At 41.4% G+C, this 21,875-nt stretch overlaps 1 protein-coding gene across 4 annotated transcripts in view; it reads right to left on the bottom strand.

The window, feature by feature from the left end:
* sorbs3 (sorbin and SH3 domain containing 3) overlaps nt 1-21,875 on the bottom strand; it is a 61,119-nt gene that overhangs the window by 5,252 nt on the left and 33,992 nt on the right. For all 4 annotated transcript variants that reach the window (XM_088937496.1, XM_088937514.1, XM_088937505.1 and 1 more), the window contains 14 exons: nt 21,475-21,824; nt 20,582-20,645; nt 19,534-19,572; nt 17,871-17,976; nt 17,003-17,117; nt 14,284-14,337; nt 13,127-13,234; nt 11,125-11,186; nt 3,986-4,083; nt 3,301-3,359; nt 3,005-3,051; nt 2,160-2,274; nt 1,332-1,457; nt 61-711 (listed from right to left, as the gene is read on the bottom strand). In XM_088937496.1, the coding sequence (XP_088793622.1) occupies nt 61-711; nt 1,332-1,457; nt 2,160-2,274; nt 3,005-3,051; nt 3,301-3,359; nt 3,986-4,083; nt 11,125-11,186; nt 13,127-13,234; nt 14,284-14,337; nt 17,003-17,117; nt 17,871-17,976; nt 19,534-19,572; nt 20,582-20,645; nt 21,475-21,824 (1,994 nt within the window). The remainder of the gene's footprint in view (nt 1-60; nt 712-1,331; nt 1,458-2,159; nt 2,275-3,004; nt 3,052-3,300; nt 3,360-3,985; nt 4,084-11,124; nt 11,187-13,126; nt 13,235-14,283; nt 14,338-17,002; nt 17,118-17,870; nt 17,977-19,533; nt 19,573-20,581; nt 20,646-21,474; nt 21,825-21,875) is intronic.

The following is a 21,875-nucleotide window of genomic DNA, read 5'->3' as shown; positions in this document are numbered from 1 at the left end:
GAACTGCAAGAAAGAATTGCAAACTCTAAATAGAAAAGCCATCATCTGAAGTACACCCACCTGCTTAGGGATGTTGCTTGACGTTGTACCCGCCCACTGGGAAGACACTAGGATTGGACTGGATGGTGACAAGGGAGCACCAGCTTGCCTGTTCAAGGGGGTGTGGCCTGTAGGGTGGCTCCCACCCCAGTGATTGGAGGATGGTCCTGTCTGTGGCGGGGAGGAGGCAGGGCTAGAGGTGGACTTGGTCCAATGGGAAGAGGCAGGCTTGGAAAGGGAGGTCTGAGAAGAAGGCTGGGAGGGGCCATGCTGTGGCAGGGAAGGGGGGGGGGACTGCGGGGAATGGGGCCAGAAAACTGTTGCTCCATCAGCAGAAGCTGGGGAGGACAGGGACTGAGGGAAACGCAGCCCGGAAGGACTCTGCTGCCCAGAGGGGGAGTGGCGAGGGTCAGAGCTTGGTCGGGGGGCGCTGAGTGGAGCTGGGGGATGGGGAGAGTGAGGAGAAAGAGGTTGCTGGGGCTGGGTGGGGCTCATCAGGGAGGGTGGCATGGGGGAGGTGGGGGAGCCTGGGTGATCGTCGGTGGACTTCGTGCGTGGCATTTTGATCACCTGCACGTAGTTTGCAGGGAAAATGCCGCTGCGGGAGGTGCCCTGGATCCGGCCCTCCAGCCAGCTGTCATCTACACGACGGGTCACGGCTATTCGCTCCCCCTGGGAGAAACACGGAGTTACCAGGCTGGGTACACCTTCTCAGAATACACCCCATATTTAATGGTACAAGGACACTGCCAACACAGTTATCATATTTAATGCTGCAATCCTGAATAAAAAGATGAAATCCCAAGACAATTACATTGTCCTACAGTAAAGGTCACATTTGAATTTTGCTTACTTAAAGAGTTTTGTGGTAATTGCAAAAATTCATTCATTATTTGATACAATCCAGGATTCATCTGGAAGACGCAATATTAAAAGGAGCCCTAGAGGCAGGATAATTCCAGTATAAATCACGGCTGGCCAGTGGTTGATGTAGGCAAATCCAGGGAGTGGAAATCAAGCACACACACAAAATACTAGTTCTGCAGCAGAAAAATCGATGACTACATGCTCTGGGGATTCCTGCTACTCTGCATAGATCACTGCAGCTCTACGCAGCTGCATACAGTAGTTGCTCTTTCAGAGTGTGCTACAAGGCAGGTGTATTTAGAACCAGTGGTTTGATTTAAGAGTGGCAGTCACAATCATCATCACCTGCGAGGCAGATGTCAAAATCTTTGAAGACGTTAGTGAAGTAAGAGAGTGAGCCACAGACAAACACAGGGCGCCCTGACCTTGCGGAAGGACAGCTCCACAGGCAGGTCGGCAGGGAAGGTGAAGAGAGCCACGGCTTCCCCATACTCCAGCACCTGGACGGCTGGCGACTTGATGGGCGTGGGCTTTTCTGTTGGGGGGATTAGCTGAGAACAAGGACAGAAAGTGGAAAGTGGAGATCAGGACGCATGACCCAGGGCGATTGTGCCACTTCTTTACAGCCTGGGTCTCCAATCCAAATCTGATCTTGCATCTGAAATGTGCTCTGCTTTACACGGCATATACCAAGCTTATACATCCTAGATTAAATAAATAAGTAAATGCTGGACCTGTAACGTGACATACTGGATGTACTGTAGATGGTAATCCTGTAACGTGAGACACATACAAGTTTGGAAGTGGCAACTCCAGTGTACATAACCAGTGTTTGTTGCAATACATATATTCATTTAGGCCTCTTGATATGGCACTTAGCCCTTAATCTAAGGACCTTAAACATTTCACACAGACCACACTGTGAAAATCTGTGTAATGATGGGTCAGAAAAAGGGAAGATGTCCATGTATAGTAAGTCAAATGTTATTTGTAAAACTTTATTATATCTATTTCCATTTAAACTATAAAACGTAACAGGACTCCACACTAATAGGATTCCAAATAACAGAAATGGGATTCCACATAACAATTCTACTGAACACGTGAAAACGTAATCCCTATAATGTACCTTCTTCGTTATTACTAATAAAATATGCCCTTTTTACAGTGCAATCAATAACAGTTTCAGAAAAATCAACCATTAATACAAGAACTATGAGGATTACGGGGCAAGTGGTGGGTTTGAGACCTACCTCCACATAGCTGGTTGGAAAGATGCCAGCTCTCCCATGATGCTCCCCTTCAAACCAGTTGGCATCCACCTGCCTGTGGATGTAAACCACATCCCCCTTCTGCAAGGTCAGCTCTCTGTGGGGCCAAGGTCAAGATTAGAAATACAGCAGCCTGGGACCTTATTATCATACTGCTCTATCATACTCGTTGACAAACCTGGCCATTAATGGGCCATTAATGTAGCCGAATCTACAGAGTTCTCTAAGTGTTTTTACCCTGCAGTAACTTAATGTCATTTACCTTGTCCCACTGGCTGATGATGTATCTTATGGCACAAGTTAAAAAAATAAATCAGCCAAATGTCACTTTAAAATAAATATAATTTTGTGCATTTCCATATAGTATTTGCAAGAGAAGGGCTTTGTAATCTTATCCATACATGCTGTATAGGTTTTACTTTATTCTGTCTGTGTGCAAATCAGTCTACCTAGCTGTGGCTGGTTTGGAGTGGATACATTTGCAGAAAAAAAGGTCCTGTGCACGGCATTGCACATTATTTAATCTTGAGATATACCCATAGCTACCCATGCACAAAGGATACTACATACAGCATGTACTGTCTCAGATGTAAACATAGAAAAGCTATTAACTTAAAGAGCAGACACTGTTTAGCACAGCTGAAGTCTGTGTTATGAACATTTATCACAGTAAAACCACACAATGGCTTTGCATGGCATTATCATGTCTAGAAGAGTAATTTCTTTTTCATCGTGACAGCTTTTCCTCCTTTTTGTATTGTGCTTCACTATACCACTGTGTTTCACTTAGATTTCAGTCCTGCACAAAGACACATTATTATACTCACTTGGGAGACTGTGCTTGAAAATTGAACTTGGCTCTGGCTGCTCTCATCTGCAGAAACACAATCAAGGTTATCATCCTCAGCTGCTGAACTGTCCCAACCTCTGGCGATACTCTGATGAATCATAATAAGTGTTGTGACATGCTACCCTCAATAAAGATTACCACACAGGGGTATTATAGATTAAAACCATATTATGATAGCAACAGAAGGAACAGGCATTGTTGCACAGATTGAAGTGACAGCAGCAGCTGTGTGTCTGAGCTACTTCTGGTAATGAGATATTGGTGACTTTTTACCTTCTTCTCCTCTCGTTTGGGTGGCAAGTCCATGACTTCAGGTACAATGGCAGGACTGCCTGGAAAAGAGAGAGGGCTTCATCACTGTCTGAGTCTTATCGGATTCTGACATCCCAGTCCCTGGATAATTTTGTTTGGCCATCAGTGCGTGCAAGCATGTCAGGTTCAGTGTAGGTTTTGTCCACTGCGATAACTTAGAGCAAATTTGCACAAAAAGACGTGAAAAGTTGAAGTTCAGACATAGATTTTCTGATTCATCATTAAACATTGTACAGCTTGAAACAGATTGATTGCTGCTCGGTGCTTCAGATACCCAGGGGACCACAAAACAGTTTTGAAGAAATTAGGCAAATACTTAGAAACATAAAGTACTAACAAATTCATGCACAGTATCAATAAAGAGGTACTGTATTTACTGATGTGATGTGCACATGATACATAATACATTGTAATATTATGATCAATAGCAACAGTTTATGATGCTGTCACTTCTGTATCCAGTTGCTGAACTAATATTTCAAGGATCACATTTAAGCCAGTGTTGAAAACAGGTGATTACTTAGTGAGACTAAGAAAAGTGCTGTACTGTTGCCCATGTGTATAGGAGTTCATGGCCCTGCTGTAATCCCAGGTGAAGCCAAAAAGGAAAAAAAATATTGAGCATAGTGCCTGCACATTAACTTACATCTGCCGATGAGTGGGCCTGCTCCCCCTTGCGTAGTGCTGAGGCTGGGTGCCGAGTCCCTCCCTCTCGTCTCTGGTTGCTTGGCTGTTGTCAGAGGACTGCAGGGCAGGCAAACAAGCGAGACTCAGAACTGCAAATCACCAGTCTGTGAGTAACGCAGTAAAGCCAGCGCTTTTAACTAGGCAACGCCCACAGACATTTCACAACTTCAGGAACATTTCCCCTGGAACAGGAAGAGGAAAGGGCATCGTTCGCGCTCCGCAGCCCTATTTGGCCATATGTTCAAAGTCTTTTCAGTCATGTGTAGCAGGCCTCTGTGACGCTAAGCCTGTTACAGAAGGTGACATCACAGCCTAGGAATCTGGATAGAGCTAATTTCACTGCTTATTTTGAAGAAGTCCACTTTTCAATGGGTTTGAGGATTTGGCATCACGTCCCCTCGTAGTCTTCTCTGTTCAAGACTTAAGAGGTTCCGAATTCAGCCCATCAGTGCACTGCCCCAGAATGCATCCGATTGCTCTTCCCTGGACTGTTTCCAGAGCACCGAAGTTGTGCACAGTATTCTAAATGAGGCCTAACTAGTGCATGTACAACTTTAACATAATATTCCTTGATTTGAATTCAGAAGAATAAGGGTTCAAAGGACAACGGTAATGAAAATAAGCATTCTGCCAGCATCAGTACATGGCTAGTCAAGGATCAGTCAGGCAGGGTCTAAAATAGCACCTGACAATGCCAGGTGCCTAGACGCTCCTCCAATCAGAGCACACTTCCACTACGCCCCTCTGGGGCTCACACTGTGCCAGATGATGAATGCCATGCTGGGGGAGTTATGTATAGTTGCCTACACTCCCTGTCCAGTACAGGTTCTGGAGCCGTGAGCTGCGCTGATATACAATTGAGGGTTCCAAGGTGAGTCAACTAAGGGGCTATTCCAAATTCAGGAAAGAGGAAGAACAAAACTGCACTGATAGGGTTGTTGATGATTAGGGTCCACCCCAACCAGCCCCTAATATGTATAAAGAGAGCCTGTGAAAGTGCCAACAAAGTCTTTTGTTCTACACTTCACAATTTCAGTGTGCTGTATTCCCTTTTGGAAACAAAAATATATTCATGTAGGGTGTTAATAATTGTTTCACACATATAACACAATTGTATACTGAACCCTGTGCAGCACTGATATTCTTCCCCCTTTAAATAAGAGCAATCTGAAAGGGAATCAGACTGTGAAGCTACATGTGTAGACTCAAGAGAGAGGCTCATGAAGTCAGTCTCATTGGCAAGTAAAGTGCCTGTTGACACATGAGATTTCTGAAAGAGAGAGGCTTTTGGCAACATTAAGAACTGGCAAGTAGACAGCCAGGAAATATTATATGATACGAGCTGAAGCACCGTATGGTGTAAAGCGGGTTTGGCAAATGACATGACATGACATGACCAGCTGAAGCATCTGAGAAATAAAAAACAAAACAGGAAATCCAGATGATACCCCCGTTAAAGACCGCATGCCCACATCTGACAGCTTAAAATGATGCACTCTTTATTACTCATTATTATTGTTGTTATTATTTTACAAAAAAGGGTGTGTTTTATTGTCCATGTTATGCTATTAGTGTCTTGGAATGAGCCCAAATGGCCAAAAATAAAGGAGTGAAGCCATGCACATATTGGGCAACTGCGCATATCAAAATACATTCTTTTACTGCACTTTATAGCTCTTTCCCTAAGTACTCTCGAATTCAGCTAACTTTTAAACACCCCACAGAGCATCTGGTACTAATAAACAATAATATTGTTCTATTTTTTTCCATCTGATTTGGGGGTGTTAGTGAAGGCTTTTTTTGACAGGTAGCCTCATTAGAGATTTGTTTTTAAATGATTGAAAATACAGACGCCCACTCTTTATGTCTAACCGTCACTGGCTCAGTTTATACTCAGGCTAAATTAAAAGGATAAATAAATAAAGTTAAAATAAATTTGAAACACACGTCCTCTGGACGTCGCTTTCTTCCAACCTGCTGCCAGATTTACATTATTATAATGAACACCCCACCCCACACCTCAGACAAAACTCAAACTCAAACTCTTGCTACAAGTCATGCTGCCTCTATCAGCTTTCAACAATATAAATTGAAAACCCAGGTGGTAGAATAGATAGCAGAGACTTACAATATTATTCTTGTTGTGTTAGGATCAAATGCAAACTTTGGTCTAAATATTCCAACTCCATATAAACTCCATATCCAAAATTAACAAGTAAAAAAATCAATTCCCCTTTAAATTTCCATTTTCTACTGTGAATCACCTTCTCATGAGAAACATTCACTGCCTCCCGTAGGAAGGGGTTGTTGAGGTTGGGCACAGAAAATACTAAAACATCACACATGTTCTAATTTTAACCAACCAAATCTGAAAGAGCCCAAGAATGTGTCAAGCAATTGGTAAGAAATATAGCACTGGCTCTTCTTCCTGGCTGACAAACAACCTTTTTTTCCTGCTTGGAATGCATGATAAAAAAGACCCAACAATAATAGAACCGTCTTAAAATGTCTTCAGCTGAAACTCTTATTTTGCAATATTAGTTTTTAATCAACAGTTTTTTCTCATTTTTTGGATTGCAGTTTCCAGGAAATAATTGAATAGAGGACAAGATCATTGTGTGAAACAAAAGGTGAGTTGTTGATGTGATCTGAAGTTCAGAAGAAATTTTACAACAAACTCTGAGTGGCTCACGAGACTGCAGCCGATCCATGTCTGATCCTAACACTGACAATTTGAGCATCCTTTACAGTGTGAGATCAGTTTGCCTCTGAGTGCTCACCAAATGCCATTTCTGGAGTGGCACTCAAAAAGGGTCCTTTTAGACCAGAGAAGAAGTGTTCAACCTGTTCAAGGAAAGAATTGTTGTTTTTATCAAAAAGTAGTTAGAGGTATTCATTTTACCTCATAGAATTGAAAATTTATGGTGGTGACTTTGCTGAGATATTAATTTGCAAAAAAAAGGCTTCTCTAGACTACCTTGTGCCTGAGCCTTAAGAAAGGCATTGAAAGGATCAACCATGCCGACACTGTTGGTGTTGATTCCCAGCCTAGTGGGACTGAATCAGTGAGTCACTGAGGGGAAGCATTAGAGCACAGGCACACAGTTCTATTCCTTGATTGACCTCTGGGTCGATTTATTGACTGGGTTCAGTTTCAGACACCTTGCCAACCAAACGGTTGTCAGGCAGGAATCTCTCCTAACTGCCCTCTTTTGCAGTTATAGAGAATTGGCATTGATGAGCTCATTTCAAACCACAATTAAAGTATAAAGCACCTGGTAATGTGTAAAACCTCCAATTTAGATCACAAAATCAACAAAATATCCGATACATGCAGAGCCATATTGCTGTCATTGACTGCGATTCAGAACAAGGCAACAAAACGTCTGATGACGCAAACCGGCCTTATTACACTTGTGATACAGCTACACTGTATCTCTTTAAATCCGACAGAAATATTGCTCTTAGTTGTAAACCATATTTAATGGATGTTAACTTAAACATCTTAAACATAACTAATAAAAAGGAACTTAAATCGTGAAGGTAGCTTTTTTCTATTTTTCTATTAAGCACTGATATCACCCTTTCACTGCATTCTCTTTTCATCCTTTTTTTTATGGGCAAACATTGTAGGAAGAGCACCTGGATTGAGCACAAGTTTTGGTTCAGTATCTGAAATGAAAATATACTGTATTTCATATTACATATTTCATATCAAATCGTCAGTCTTCATAATCATGTAAACTCCAAAGCGTAGTATTTCAATATACAGTACGTGCCACATCAAATTAACAATATTTGAAAAACAATCTATTTCTGTTACAATAAGCAAGCAAATTTTGCTACTGTATTCATTTTTATATGATGTTATGAAAGCGACACATACAATGCGACGTGTTTTTTAAATACTTTATCTAGACTGCCGATTTGAATGAGTTTAATTGAATTGAATGCAACATTTCGACTTTGAGATGGTTTTTGTCGACAAATACTACTTGTCAACTCTGCATGCAGATCAAATAGTAACATTTCTGCTACATAACCTGCACTTATTCACTTATTCATCTCTTTGAGAAATTTATTGATGGGACCTACATCAGTTCCCATGTTTATTACCCATCTCTTGGCTAGCTGAATACCCCTTGGAAGAGGAAAAAGACTGACTTTCTGCTGATTCAATCCTCTGTTTTGTTTGCGACAACATGGCAGAGGCACAGTACTTGCACAGAGTTCATGATTTTGCGATTAATTTAGAATCTTGATTAATTGTTAACTTTGAGATTCCGTCAATGAATTTATTTTGTTACCAATATTTAATAACCTGTCGTAGAAACTGGGACTGCAGTTCCCCTTTAAGGAGCCAAAACTGGCTCCACACCAAACTGGATGGAAGCACAGCTGACACAAACTGGGATGGCGTTGACCTCCAGGACAGTGTCAGGGCCTACGGTTGTTTGAAAAAATCTCAAATCCACCCCCCAGGCTGTTTAAGTGTTCTATTCCTGCTGAAAAAAAACAACAAGCCAAACAGGAGAAAAACGTAATCGGCTTAAGGAGTCTGTTAGGAAGGTTAACAGAGGCCAGGTATGTGGGCGTGCATCCAAAAGCTCAACCATTAACTTGAGAGGGTTTCTTAAAGCTGCAGCGTTCCTGGGATATTATGCTTAAAGGTAACATCTGTCCCAAGCATGTAATCATAAAAAAAATCCACAGATAGCTGGGTGTTGACACTAGCGATAAAAGATGTACAGAGCTGCCCATTAATACTGTGTCAGATTTGGAGGGGAACAGAGGAGGGGTTAAGAATCTCCATTTCTGTGGTATAATAATAAATCTGGGTGTGGGTATGTGCTCTTTTTGTCCTGTTTGTTAAAAAGGAGAATTGCTCAAAACTGGAACTTAAAACAGCCTAAATATGGTGCTACCAACTTTGCTGGATTAAAATGAAGTTCTGCACCTTCACAAAGTAACACAGTTACAACCCTCTCATCTTTTAAAGGCTGTCCGAGAAATAAGGCACGTCTGTAGTGTGACTTAACAGGAAGAATATTTTAAGGCGGAAATGATAATTGAAAAAGGCCAATGTCCATATTCGCCAACCTAAAGCCTTTCTTGGATTGCACTAAGTGAGCAGTGAACAGAAAGCAACATAAAACTCCTTTAAGAATTTCGGCTCAGTTTTGACAGACTGGAGGACTGAAAGAACCTTTAAAACAAAAATACATTCGAATTCCCACAGGTAACCTGCAGGAATGATATGTGTAAAATTGGTGCCAAAGCAAAGTTTGACATCTCAGAGGCCAGCCAGGTAGAAAGTGAATAGTCAAACCCGTAAGGACAATGCTGGCAATAATCTTACAGCCTTCCTTAGGTGGCAGTGCAATACATTGAGTTGTTCTGTAAGTGTTCTGAGCAGAACAGCACCGATCCGTTAGTTATAATAGAGCACAAAATGATTATATTTCTTGAAGAATCTGGAATAAACAAAAAGGTTTCTCCAACTTCTTTAACTCCTTTCGGGTCAAGGGTGTGTATATGTGTTCAAGTGGAAACTAATTCACATGACCTACTTTATTTCAAAGGCAAGCAAACTTTTGGGAATGCAGTAAAATACATAACAAGCTGTATTTTAAAAATCTTGGTCAAGCAACAAAGAAAGCTGCCAGAAATGCGATTGTGAGAGTGAAAAGTCAGATCCATTTTATTTCTGTTCATATAACCACACCTGGTATATTAACTGGCTTTGGAGAGTTGAACTTGAGCAATTTAGAAGATATGATCTTGTTATTGCTGAATGGCACTGGGACAAAGTTAAGAAAAAGTTAAAAATTTGCTGCCATTTAATTAACCAGTTTTAACAGCTTCCTTTCCATTTTAAGTAGAATTGTGGGCTTCAACCATATTAAAGAGAAGTACCTGAAAAATGCTAGTATCAGAAACCTGTTAATACACAAGATGATAAACTGCTGACAACAAATACAATTCTCAATTGCAAAATAAGCAGCTTAAAAGACACAAGAATATTCACTCAACCTACCATGCTTACAAATATTCCCCTCCAAAACAGAAAAACCCAATAAAACTGCATAAGTCTGCATCAGATTTTCAGAATGCAAAATTAAAAGTGCAAAGCAGTTTAACATTATTTTATTTTTTCTGTAACATCAGGATTTTTCCTCTTCAAATGCAGTGCCCTTTTGAGGTACAATATGCAAATATGCAAATGTAAAAGGCTTTCTGAATACGTTTAAAAAAATAAGATCTGAAAAAAACTAAGGAGGGAAAACAGGCTTAATTTAAAATTTTACATTATGACTTTTCCCTAACTACTTTACAATCCACATCTTAACATAGAATTCCACAATTAACCTCTAAAAAACAGTTGCAGCTATCACATGGTGATGGTCATGATAATCATGGTGATTGTGGCGATCACAATCATAATGATTGATCAGTAGTGCAAGCTGCCAAATCACTGCCCTCAAAATGCCTAACAAAATGCATGAAGTGAAAATTACACAGATAAGGATGTTTTAATATTTGTCTTCTCTATATTGATGGTGTAAGAGAACCAAAGATGATATATCATTTTACTTTAAGTTAGGTCATATTCTAACCTGGGTTTGTTAAACTACAGTACTGTACTGCATGTTCACTTCATTGGTGAGTAAACAGTTGGTTAATCAGTAAGAAACATACATTATGTTATTTGTTTTAAACTTCAAAGCAAATTTAATAAATCCATTCACAAAAGCTGCTTCCACATTATGTAACAAGTGACTGATCCACTGTACAACACCCTGCCTTTTAAAGTTATGGAGTCACTTATGAATCTGTTTGGAGACAATTGTAGGTCTAAAGTCAGTAATATAGCTTTAAAAACAGACAATCTAAATCCTAAAATGAAAATCACAGCATCTCTTGAAACATCAGATGAAAGCTTCTGCCTTCTTACAAAACATGCTTAAAGATTCAGCTTAAAGATGAAGAATAACAGCCTTTTAGGATCTTCCCCCCAAAGAAAAGCTTTGTTCCAATTCCATGGCTATACAGTCAACATTGATACAAGCCAGGGAACCTGTCCCGCCTAGGACTCACCTGCTGTCCTGTGTGTTGGATGCTGGTTGGACTTTAACTGGGCTTTGATTGTTCCCTGCTCTCTGAAAAAAAAAACAGGAGCTCAGACCGAAACTTCCAAGGAGCCTATCCCCTTGTGGAAATGAGCAGAGAAAATCCCAGCAGATCAGGAGCCTGCTCCTCCTAGACACTCCCAGATAGGGAAAGAACACTCCCCTGGGTCCTATGCTCCACAGAGTAGTACCACACAGAGGACTCTGGCAGAAAGGGTATGCAGGCAGAGTACAGCAGAATTTTGCAGGAGGGAGGAGAAGAGACACGAGAAACAAGATCAAAAGAACTATTAGAATCAGGAGAAGAGGGAGGATATAATCAGGACTGCAGAATAGTCCAAATGTGGGTTGAAGAGATTAGGTTAAACAATTGCAAAGGAAAAAAGGAGAGGGGGGGAAGGAGAAGGAGAAACAGGGGTGAAGATGTGAAGGAGACAACTTCACAATCAGCTTCCCAAATCTAGGGGCATTGAGCCCATGTGTCACCCAATCCAGTGCAGAGTAGACACTGCTAGAAGAAAGCATCAAATCCTTTTGGACATTTACCATAGTAAATCTATTGGATAGTTGTGAGCACATATTGAGATTTTCCACAATTTTTCCTTACAGGGTTATTACCATACTCATGTTTTGCATTACTACACTAATGCTACAGAAAATAATACCACAGTACATGATTATCAGTGCTGTAATATGGCATAGTATTATCATAGGCTAAGGCTGTTGACATATAGGAATAAAACTATGAAGGCAAGGAATATGAGTGTACAGTGTAGAGAAAACCCAAAGCAAAATTGCAAAATTATTGCACATTCATCATAGCAAATAGGCAAAAGGATTTAAAGCTCTGTTTAAATGGAACATGGTCTAATAAAATCACAAAAAAAGCCCTGGTGTTAGATTTCCTTCTCATGCTTCTGTAAAAAAAAGTGCAAAAAAGACTGGAAAGCAAGATAGTTTTGTTGTGCATTTTTTTTGCTGTGCTCATCATTAACCTTGGCTTCATGATTAATAGAAATTGTGAAAGCAGTTGGTTTAAGGCACCCAGAAAATCGAAATGCCAGAAAACAAGATTGGCTTCATCCAACAGGATCCTTCAGTTTCTGTCATATTAGACAAGCTGGGATTGGGCAGGCATGCACGTGAGCTTCCGAGACAGCCAAGATTGCATTTGTAACAAAATCAAGCAGCGTGTGATCAGAGTACAGTTGTGTTCTCTTCCCCAGAGAAATACAGCATTAGACCAGCCCAGAATGGCCGTCTCAAACTCTAGTCTTAAAAGGTCTTTGGGTCTTCTGGATTTCATTCCAACTTGAGGTCTCAATTACTTAATTAACACATTTCCTCACTTTGAAATATTTATTACTTCATTGATAATTAAATTAGGCCATTCTTTTATAATATCCCACAGAGAGTTAAATGTGGCCAGTTCTTCAAATACCTCTTCTAATTAAGTAGCTGGAGCACAAATCAGAAGGCCCTGCGATGCCCTAGGGGTTGTTTGAGATGCCAGCATCCAGCAATCACTTTGACCAAAACGCTCGTAAAGAAATTGGATCAGAAATGAATTGAACAACGTGTCTCTTTCAGAACAGACAGTTGCTCAGTTTTGAAACCCATCATCCCCGTTTCCCAGTACTCTCATGTCTGACTTGCTCCATGTCCCTGGCTGGGATTACAAACCACCGGCATTGAGACGGCAGCCGTGAAGCGAGTGCGCTTCTGTGAAGCAGGGTGTACCAGTCAGAGACGCAATGACGGGAGCATGGGGCTGATGTGAATGTGCTACACTGCTGGCTGGCGGTCATGGCCTCGTGCTAGCTCCGGCTGGACTGCCTGGCCTGGCTGACCCTGTGAGAGGCCAGCCTCCTTGCTGTATCTCTCTGGGTGGTGGTCTGATTGGCGTGCGAGCCTGCGGCCGCGTGCAGCGTGCGCTTCCTCTGGCACAGAAGACACAATGGGCTCAGTACCTCACCCTGGCCTCGGCGCTCCCGTTTCTGAGACAGGCGCCTCTCAAGGCCCTGGATCTCCGAGTCCAGCTCGGCCTCAAACTGCCTCAGCTCTTTGGCCAAGGTGATCTGGCCAGAGCATCATGGGGTGGAACAGGTGAGAGAAGGGACAGTGATTACACAGGAAACACACATTAACATCCAAAATCCCAAACCACAGTTAACAGGCCTGTGATCGCTGTAAACCACTGTAAAGCACAACGGTGATTAGTTCCCTTTGGTCTTTTTAGAAATGCAGCAGTAAAATAACGCTCAATAATGATCCACAGTTAAGTTTCATAGAGCCCACAGGACCCAATGCAGATATTTCACCAGAATGTTTCCAGCACCAACAAAAAGTGGCACAACATAACCATTTTACCACTTCAGGAAATATTACCAAATGATTAAGAAACACCTCCACAAGTGTTTTATTATTAAATAATTAGTTCATGTTAATAATTAAAATCAGATGTGGAATAAAAACCCAAACATCCTCAGATCATTGAGCGTGGGAGTCACTCTGCCATATTTCTTAAAAGGGAGGTTAAATAGATTCCTTTGTGACAACAATTAACTCAGGCTGTATCTCTTTGAATTGTGAGAGAAACCCACCCAGTCATAGGGAAAAAATGCAAACTCCACTCCAGATTGGAACTAAGACTTAGATCCAAGAGCTACAATTCTTACCGACATGCCACCTTGCATCCTCAAACTGAACCAAAGAATGGCTATTCAGTTTTTTTTTTTGCAGTTGATCTCTTTCTTTAACAGGATTATTGAAGACGCACTGAACCAGAACCTATTACAACTCCTCTTTTCACACTGCGCAGCTCAAGAGATGATGGGGACAGGCGCAGCATATCCGACCAATCTCCTATCAATCTGATGATCTTCATTGCCACCCTTACCCATTGAAAACAACAGTAAGCTGTTACCAGGCAACACTAACGTACCCCGGAGTTTTAAAATGTCACTCTCCTCTCTGTGCTGAGGCATTTTACCTTTGAAGACCCTTAAAATGTAGTCAACAGTGTAAAACAAAAGAGCCGCTCAAGAAAACGTCAGTTTTCTCAATCTTTTCTTTCCGACTTAAACCACAGAAGGTCAGGTTTATAGTCAACACATCTGAAACTCACCTCTATAGGCAGCAAGCGAGGCTCCTTCAAAAGGTGTTTTAGAGATTCTTCCCTCTGAGGTACAGAAGTGAGAAAAGCAGGATTACTGGACTGCCCTCTGGAATGGGATACATTCCCAGACACAGCTTGCTCAACACCGGCTTGCAAATACTTTCCATCCCACCACAGAAACAAGTTTCTCTTCCAAATCTGGCACTTTACCTTCTTAAACAGCTGTCTCCCAAATCTGGGTTCCTTCTTTTAATGCTATACTAGTGATCGAAGCATTAATTCAGCAATGACAGAAGGCAGATTCCATCCCGCATATATAGTCTGAGGAAACCCTTAACAGTCTGACTGGGACTGCCTAAGGCTTATATTGCATGAGGTTAAAAAATCTGGTTGTTTTATAAAAGTGAAAATGTGCAGGTTACACTGTATAATTCAGTCTGTTGAATTGAACCTGCCAAGAGACTCACAGCGAAACACAGGAAAGGACATGGAGCAAGCAAGCACTTTTTTACAGCAGAAGAAATGCTGAAGATGAAAAAAACATAGCTGCAATTTTCTTTGTTTGTTTTTCCCTTGAAATTCCTTTATATGATGAGGTAGTCTCAATGCCAAAGCTGTTGTCACAGCCAACTCCATCTCCGCAATGAAAACAACACAAAGACTATGAGGTCATCTCCTGAGAATACAACACCTGATATGGACTGTGAAAACCAGCCAGTGAATCATGATTGCGTTATCATGATGCTATGCTCTCTATGTGAAGAAACAGGAAACAGCTACAGAAATTAAATCAGGGAATGTTCTACCCAGCGTTAGATACCTACAATCAGTTAATGAGATAATCTGAATCACAGGACAGCTCAGCCAGGTTCAGACTAATATAGGATATGGAACAATGATGTATTTTTTTCAGACAGAAATAGCCATATCCAATTGCAGACGTGGGACGTTGACAAGAATCATTTAAAGCACTCCCAAATGAACCCCTTTCTTCTCCATATTGCCTGGGCAAATGATAAGCTTCTGAAAAAATGTAGAGATTTCAAATGGCACCTAATGTAGCGTGGCTTGAAAGTCATATATTGAGTTGCATATCCCTATACGACATATAGTAGCACGAAGAATTGATCAATATGGTTCAAATATCTGGGACCTACACAAAGCCATTGTAAGGATTCCAAAAATAGCTGACTCTTTGTCATAGAAATGGATGTGTTTTTAGATATGTGTTTATTTTCAATAAAACTATTACTAGCAAATAAATGTAGAGTATCTAGTAATTTAATCAGGATCCAGACCTTAATACTAATCTAGTTTAGGAAATGTCTGGAATTAGTGTACACTGGGTCGTCTAGCACTGCTGTATTGAAGAGCATGCTTAAATCAGCTTACAGTTCCTAATCCTTAATGGAAATGACAACACCCACAAAATCCCAAGATCACTGGTGAAATTTGTCAGTTTAAATTCCACACTCTTCACTGAATAAACCTGCAGGATCCCTTCTTGCATTTGGTGAACAGGCTCAAGATTTTGTGATTTTAGCCCTTGTGCAGGCAGGCAGCGCAAGCTTGGGCTCGTCCACACCGTCAGACAGCTAGGCAACAGGAGCTTGTTTATACTAGACAAAGCACCAGCAGCTATCCTGGTATTGCTGCCCAACCCAATGGGTACAGCAAAGGCAAATTTTAACAGTAGTGCAATGAATGCAAAACCGATAAATAGACTATGCCTTGCACTAATAATTGTCCAATCTGCATAGTCACTTTGCATTTTCGAAATCTTTACGTTTCCTGTACTTTCAATTAAAACGGTTCTCTGTAGAATGCTAAGGAGCAGATGAGTTTCTTGTCCTGCAGTATATATTTTCTCTAGAGGTTTGGTTGCTATTTAAATAGCCACTTTTTAAATTAAATTTAAAATTTTGTTTTAGAGGTATTTTAGGAAGAAATATTATTTTCGAAAGAAATAAGACTTCGATATCCTGTAGGAACATAAGAATGGTTGTAAATGAAAGAATGCCATTTGGCTCATCTGGACCATTCTTTGGTCAGTAGCTAATCAATTCAAGGACGTCATCGTATCGACTTCAACAACATGACTGGGTAGCTTGTTCCACACTCGAACAACCTTCATGTACAGTAAAAAGGTGCCTACTTGCTATTAAATGCACTTTTTCCTAGTGTTCACTTGTGTTCTCTGGTCGGCATTTTGCTGTTTATTCTACTGACATCCACTGGTTGACTAAGGATTTTGAATACTTGTATTATAGTTTTGTCTGTTTAAGACTAAAAAATTTCAGTTCTCTCATCCTGTCAGTATACAGCAGGACATTGCTTTAACCCCCAGAATTTAACTGGGGTTCTCTGGGGTTCTTTAGCATAAGACTCCTGGGGAAAAAGCAGTAGTCCAACCTCTAACCAAGTAGCTTGACTGTGCTCACATTTAAGCATGGTTTTTAGACAGAGGTCAGCTTAACAGCTAGGCCACAATGGGATTTCAAAACCTGTTTTGGGATCTCCAGAGATATGGCTTTTCACAAGGTTTACATAGAATGGGTTGTAGAATGGGTTGTTGGACTTATAAAATATATTCAGGAAATGATCTGGTTGTCTAAATCAGACTTCAGCAAATCACGCTGAATCATTCGTATCTATGTGAAAACCACGCTGTTACTGGTGCAGGAACAATGGTAATTGTGAAATGCTGCGAAAGAGCAAGTCATCTTACCTGGTTTTCACTTCCCAGAGTCGAAGTCTTTCCTGGTTCGTAGTCGAATATGCTCTTCGGCTCTGGGGGCTGTTTGCCTTGGACTGTTTGTGTGTTTCCAGGCCCCAGCTCACTCCTTAAAAACAAGAAGCACAGCTGCTTTATCATGGATTCCTTGCTCCTGCCTGTCCTGACAGATCTTATCCTTATCTTGTTTTCCTTGTCCCATGTCTTTTCCTTTCAGCTAGATCCAATATACAGTATACAGTATGCATCTCTGAGATCCAAAGCACCAAACCCCCATGCAGAGGAACAAATGCTACTTACTTTGAGTTAATAAAAAGAGAATGATTGTTGTCATGTGAATACATTTCTCACCTTTATTGTCAGATATGTACAGTATATATATTTATATTTATTTAATCTAATCAGAAAATACAACCTGTCCTTCCTGATCGTGCCACAAAGATAACTAATGTCCAGAGACCAGCTGTGTTCAATTGACTGAGGATCCTAGCTAACCTGAGACCCCCTCAAATCCTGGTGCACACCCCCTATACTAGGTCCCCTGGGATAATGGTCTAGTGCCACAACACTATATTCAGTTTTAAACAATTAAGTAGAACTGGAAGCAAAAACAAAAAGGAGAACTTTCCAATTGGACAGAATTCTAAGCTCTTACCTTTATTCCACTGGTGTACTTATCAGGAAAAATACTGCCTGCATAGACTCACAGTGGTGTTGAAGATGTGAGCAGCTTTTTACAGCTCAAAACATTGCTGATTTGCTGTGTGATTAAAGACAGAGCAGTGAGGCTGTCCCAGGCCTTCTCCAACCTGGAAGGATGGAGGGGGAACAGCTGTGTGACTTTACACTCGTGGCCACCTACCAGTCAGGAAGGGAGCCGTACAGAGTGCGGGCAAAGGGGTCTCCGTCCGAGCTGCGTCTGTCTACCGTCTCAAGAGGGGAGAGGCGCCTGGAGGTACAGGGTTCCCCTGGAGCAGTGCAGAAGGCACCAACGTGAAACAAAGCTGTTAGCCAGGAAATGAGTGGTGACTCTGCTTTCACTGTTTCCTGGGAAAATGGTGTTCTTAGTGAAATAAAATAAGCAGCAAAGCTTCTCAAGAATAGCAAAATATTATATGTTGCTTTTCTGCTTCTTCTATACATACTTCTTCTATGTATTTAGCTTTTAAGTGAATCCCAGAGGAATGTCATGGGAGGAATATTGTTTTCCTATGGTGGTACTGAATAAGGAAAGCTGGAGGAGTTGAGGAAGGAAATAATTGCAACATTCCTGTCAATCTTGTCTGTGACATACTGGAAGATGACCAAAGGCTTGGAAAGGAATGGTCACTAAAGTATATACAATTCATGTAAAAAGAAAAATGTGATACTGTAGCCACTTCTCCTTGGAGACCAGTGAACTCAGTTGTCTTTCAATTAGCAGAACTAGACCTAGCCTACTTTAAGTAGGAGGCCAAAAAACAAAAATTCAGCAGTTTGCTAAGCTGTATAAAGTGGAGCTGAATGAAACCATAAGGAGTATTCAATATCCAGTCTAGACCACAGGATTCAGACCATGGGAGTTGTACAGCGGGCACTGTACTGTAAGAGGTTCTGTCTTCCCAAGGAGATGTTAATTGAAAGCCCTGCCTTTGCCATGGACATAGGCAATCCTCTGCCCCTTTTCATAAGAGTCAGTAAACCCTGGAGACATTATTATCAAATATGAATGAATATTTGCTCTGCCCGAATTACAGTTGCTTTGATCTGAATTCTTTGCTTTTTGTCCTGGCATAAGAAAATGGTCTTGAACTACAGTATGAAACATTGGCACATCCATTTCAGCAAATTTCCCAATTCTGACTGGTAAAATGCAGCCATCAACAGTATCATCAGTTAGGCAACTAAGGGTTAATGTGATATGAAGCTCTGAAATAAAAACAGAAGGTCACCCCACCCAAGGGCCTTTGTGCATTTACTGCCTACCCAACAGGAGCGGGCACTCCCATCATCCTTGAGACCAACAAAATCCAAGCAAGGCCTCTTGGGATGCCCTGTAAGAACCACTCTAAAAACTGGATGATTCAGCTAAGGCAGGGGGGTCCAGTCCTGGTCCCGGAAAGCCCAGTGCAGCAGGATTTACAGAACACCATTACATCAACAATTTCTAAAGTCTCTGAACAATTGAATTGTGATGGGGTAAGCACGTGATTTGTTAAATTAAGAAATTGAATAATCATTTAGGACTAAAGTCTTAGTTGACCTCAGTCCTTAAGGACCACAATTCTTCTAACTGAATATAGGACTTGCTTAATTTAGCAATAATTTAAAGATGTTCCCTAAATTCAGAAACACATAACCTACTGTAGCGGACTGGGGCTCTCAAGGATCAGGGTTGGATACCCCAGAGCTACGGCTTCATCAGGATACAGTTTTGTACTCCTTATCTCTGAAGAAAAGCCCTTCTTTGAACCTAATCTATACCCAGGTTATAGGAAGCTCAGACTAACTGCTTGTGTTGACATATGTTTATTCTGAATACTCACCATCAAGAGAACGAGGCCCACTGTCATCAAAATCAAACTCTGCAATGAAGGACAAAACGTGAGAAATCAAATTAACAGAGAATGCACTGGCTTCCTGGAGCAATGAGATACCATGAGACAACAGAGATCAACACAGTCCAAACAGATTTTTTAAGGTGGGGTAGCAAAACCTCATCCCAAGACTAATGGCTGAAACACCCATCAAGAGTTTCCAGCTTAACTCTTACATTCCTGCAGTATCTTTGGGATTTTATTTGAGCTGATTTTGTTCTCTCAATGGGTCCAATTATGAAATGAAATCATCACACTTACTGTATAGCTGCTCTCTCGGCCTATTTTTTACGAATATTTTACGAGCACAGAAATGGTACCTTGATTCAGGGGGGTTCCCAGTTATAGTCCAGGGGACCCCCAGGCCCCAGCTCAATTGGTGTCTATTCCAATCACGTTCTCAGTTAAATATCAGTCAGGTCAAGTTAATTAAGTTAAGCTCTCGAACCCTCAATAAATTCTATTTGAATTTTTTAATTTTTTTTAAGCTTTTAAACATTTTGGAAGTTGCCTTTCAACTGCTGTGTTTCATAAGCAACTTAAAAATCTGCAGCTGACAAACAAAAAAAACGTGTTCGGCCAATTGAGTGAAAAACCCAGCTGGAACACATATTGGCAGGTGTGTGGGCCTCCAAGACTGGGAATCCTGGAAACATTTAATAAACTCTTCCTTCAATTCATCCAATTCTAAAATAGCGGGACACACAATTCAATATTTCCAACCAAGAAAAAAGATCAATCAAGGTAAATGAGACGTCAGAAAACCACAGACCTCGCAGCCCATCAAGACTGAAGTGTCAGACCACTAAAACCACTGTTTAGGTCTCACAATGCGGGCGGCCCCGACTGCCTGGGAGTCATTATTAGCCCTGAAAAGTTCTCGGATTTCCTTCACTACGTGTCTCCAGGAGTAATCTGGCCTTCGATCCGCTTTTGACAGCTGCCACTGACATACAGGAATTCCCTCTTAACAAATAGCCCAGGAAGTGCTCCTTACCTTCTGGTTTCTTGTGGATCTGTTTGAACATGCTCCTGTACCAGTCTCTGGGCTTGTTCACACTCTGCCGTACAAAGAGAAAAAACGAAACGGGTGGGAGTTGAGAGACGAGGAGAGACAATGGCTCGGAAGAGAAAAGAGAAATAAAAGCCGAAGCTGAAATGCAAGACAGCACAGAGGGAAAAGACAACAGCCAGGCCTGTTTGTTTCTTAATCCCTTAACTCTGAACGGGGAGAGAACTTACCCAGTTCTTGGAAAGAGAAGATTGTAAGCTGATGAAAAGATGTGAAAGTCTTGTAAAATCAACAGTGGGAGAAACTCAAACAGGCATAAAGGGAAAGAAAGAAGCCATTATTATCCCTATCATCTGTGGCGCTTCACATAATTCATGCTTATACACCATTCCAGTGTTAAGTATGTTTAATGCCTGTGGAATGCTGTGCGAGTTAGTGCATTTAAAAGCAGTTATTATAGCAAACCAGTGAAGTGATGTCCTGTTCCTCACTTTAACAGACATATAGCTGCATAAAAGGGAAAATAGTCAATTTCAGATAGAAAGCAACAAAGGGAAGTGTTGTTAATATCTTGAGGACCATGCTCGGTATAAAAATCATATACGGATAATGCTTTTTGTTAGAACTAGTTTTGTGCTAATTAGATTAGCCTGTTTAGAATTAGATTTATCTGTTTAGAACAGATTGCATGCACAATCAAGAGGAGTAGATTAAAAAAAAAAGGTGGAACTTGTTCTTCAAGTTAGCTTCCTGATCCAAAAGCTGTAGCATGGTATTTCTTGAAGAATACCAATTAAATAGCATCCATAACATAGCTCCCATTGCCCACAGCTTGACATATAAAGAAAGATATATAGACGTAGCTCTACTGTACCTACCGATCTAGAGGCGATGGGCATCCCTGTTTCATCCACGGGCCCGATGCCAGCAAACTTCACCCACCTCTCCTCTGTGTGGAGGGTCCCAGAGTTGCCTGGCGGTCTCTGAGCTGACAGAGTCCTTGGCTCGGAACTGGGTGGGAGTTTCTCCAGGGCCTGTCCTGTCTGGAGGATGCTGTCGGGGAATCCATCGGAGGCCAGCCTGCTATGGTGCAGGCTGGGAGTCTGTGCCAGGGCGCTGGCAGGGCTGCTTCCCAGGATCTGTGCTGGAGGTCCCCCCCAGGGGGCGGAGTTTATGTCCCGCCAGCCTGCAGTGCCCAGCACTGTGCCAGAGCCATTCAGCAGTGTCCCTTCCCAGTGAGAGAGAGCCCAGATGATTACATCACACTTTGGTAGCACTA

Source organism: Atractosteus spatula, chromosome 2 (assembly GCF_055471065.1).
Source record: "Atractosteus spatula isolate fAtrSpa1 chromosome 2, fAtrSpa1.hap1, whole genome shotgun sequence".
In the NCBI taxonomy this organism is placed as follows: Eukaryota; Metazoa; Chordata; class Actinopteri; order Semionotiformes; family Lepisosteidae; genus Atractosteus; species Atractosteus spatula.
This window is presented reverse-complemented; position numbering and strand designations above follow the sequence as displayed.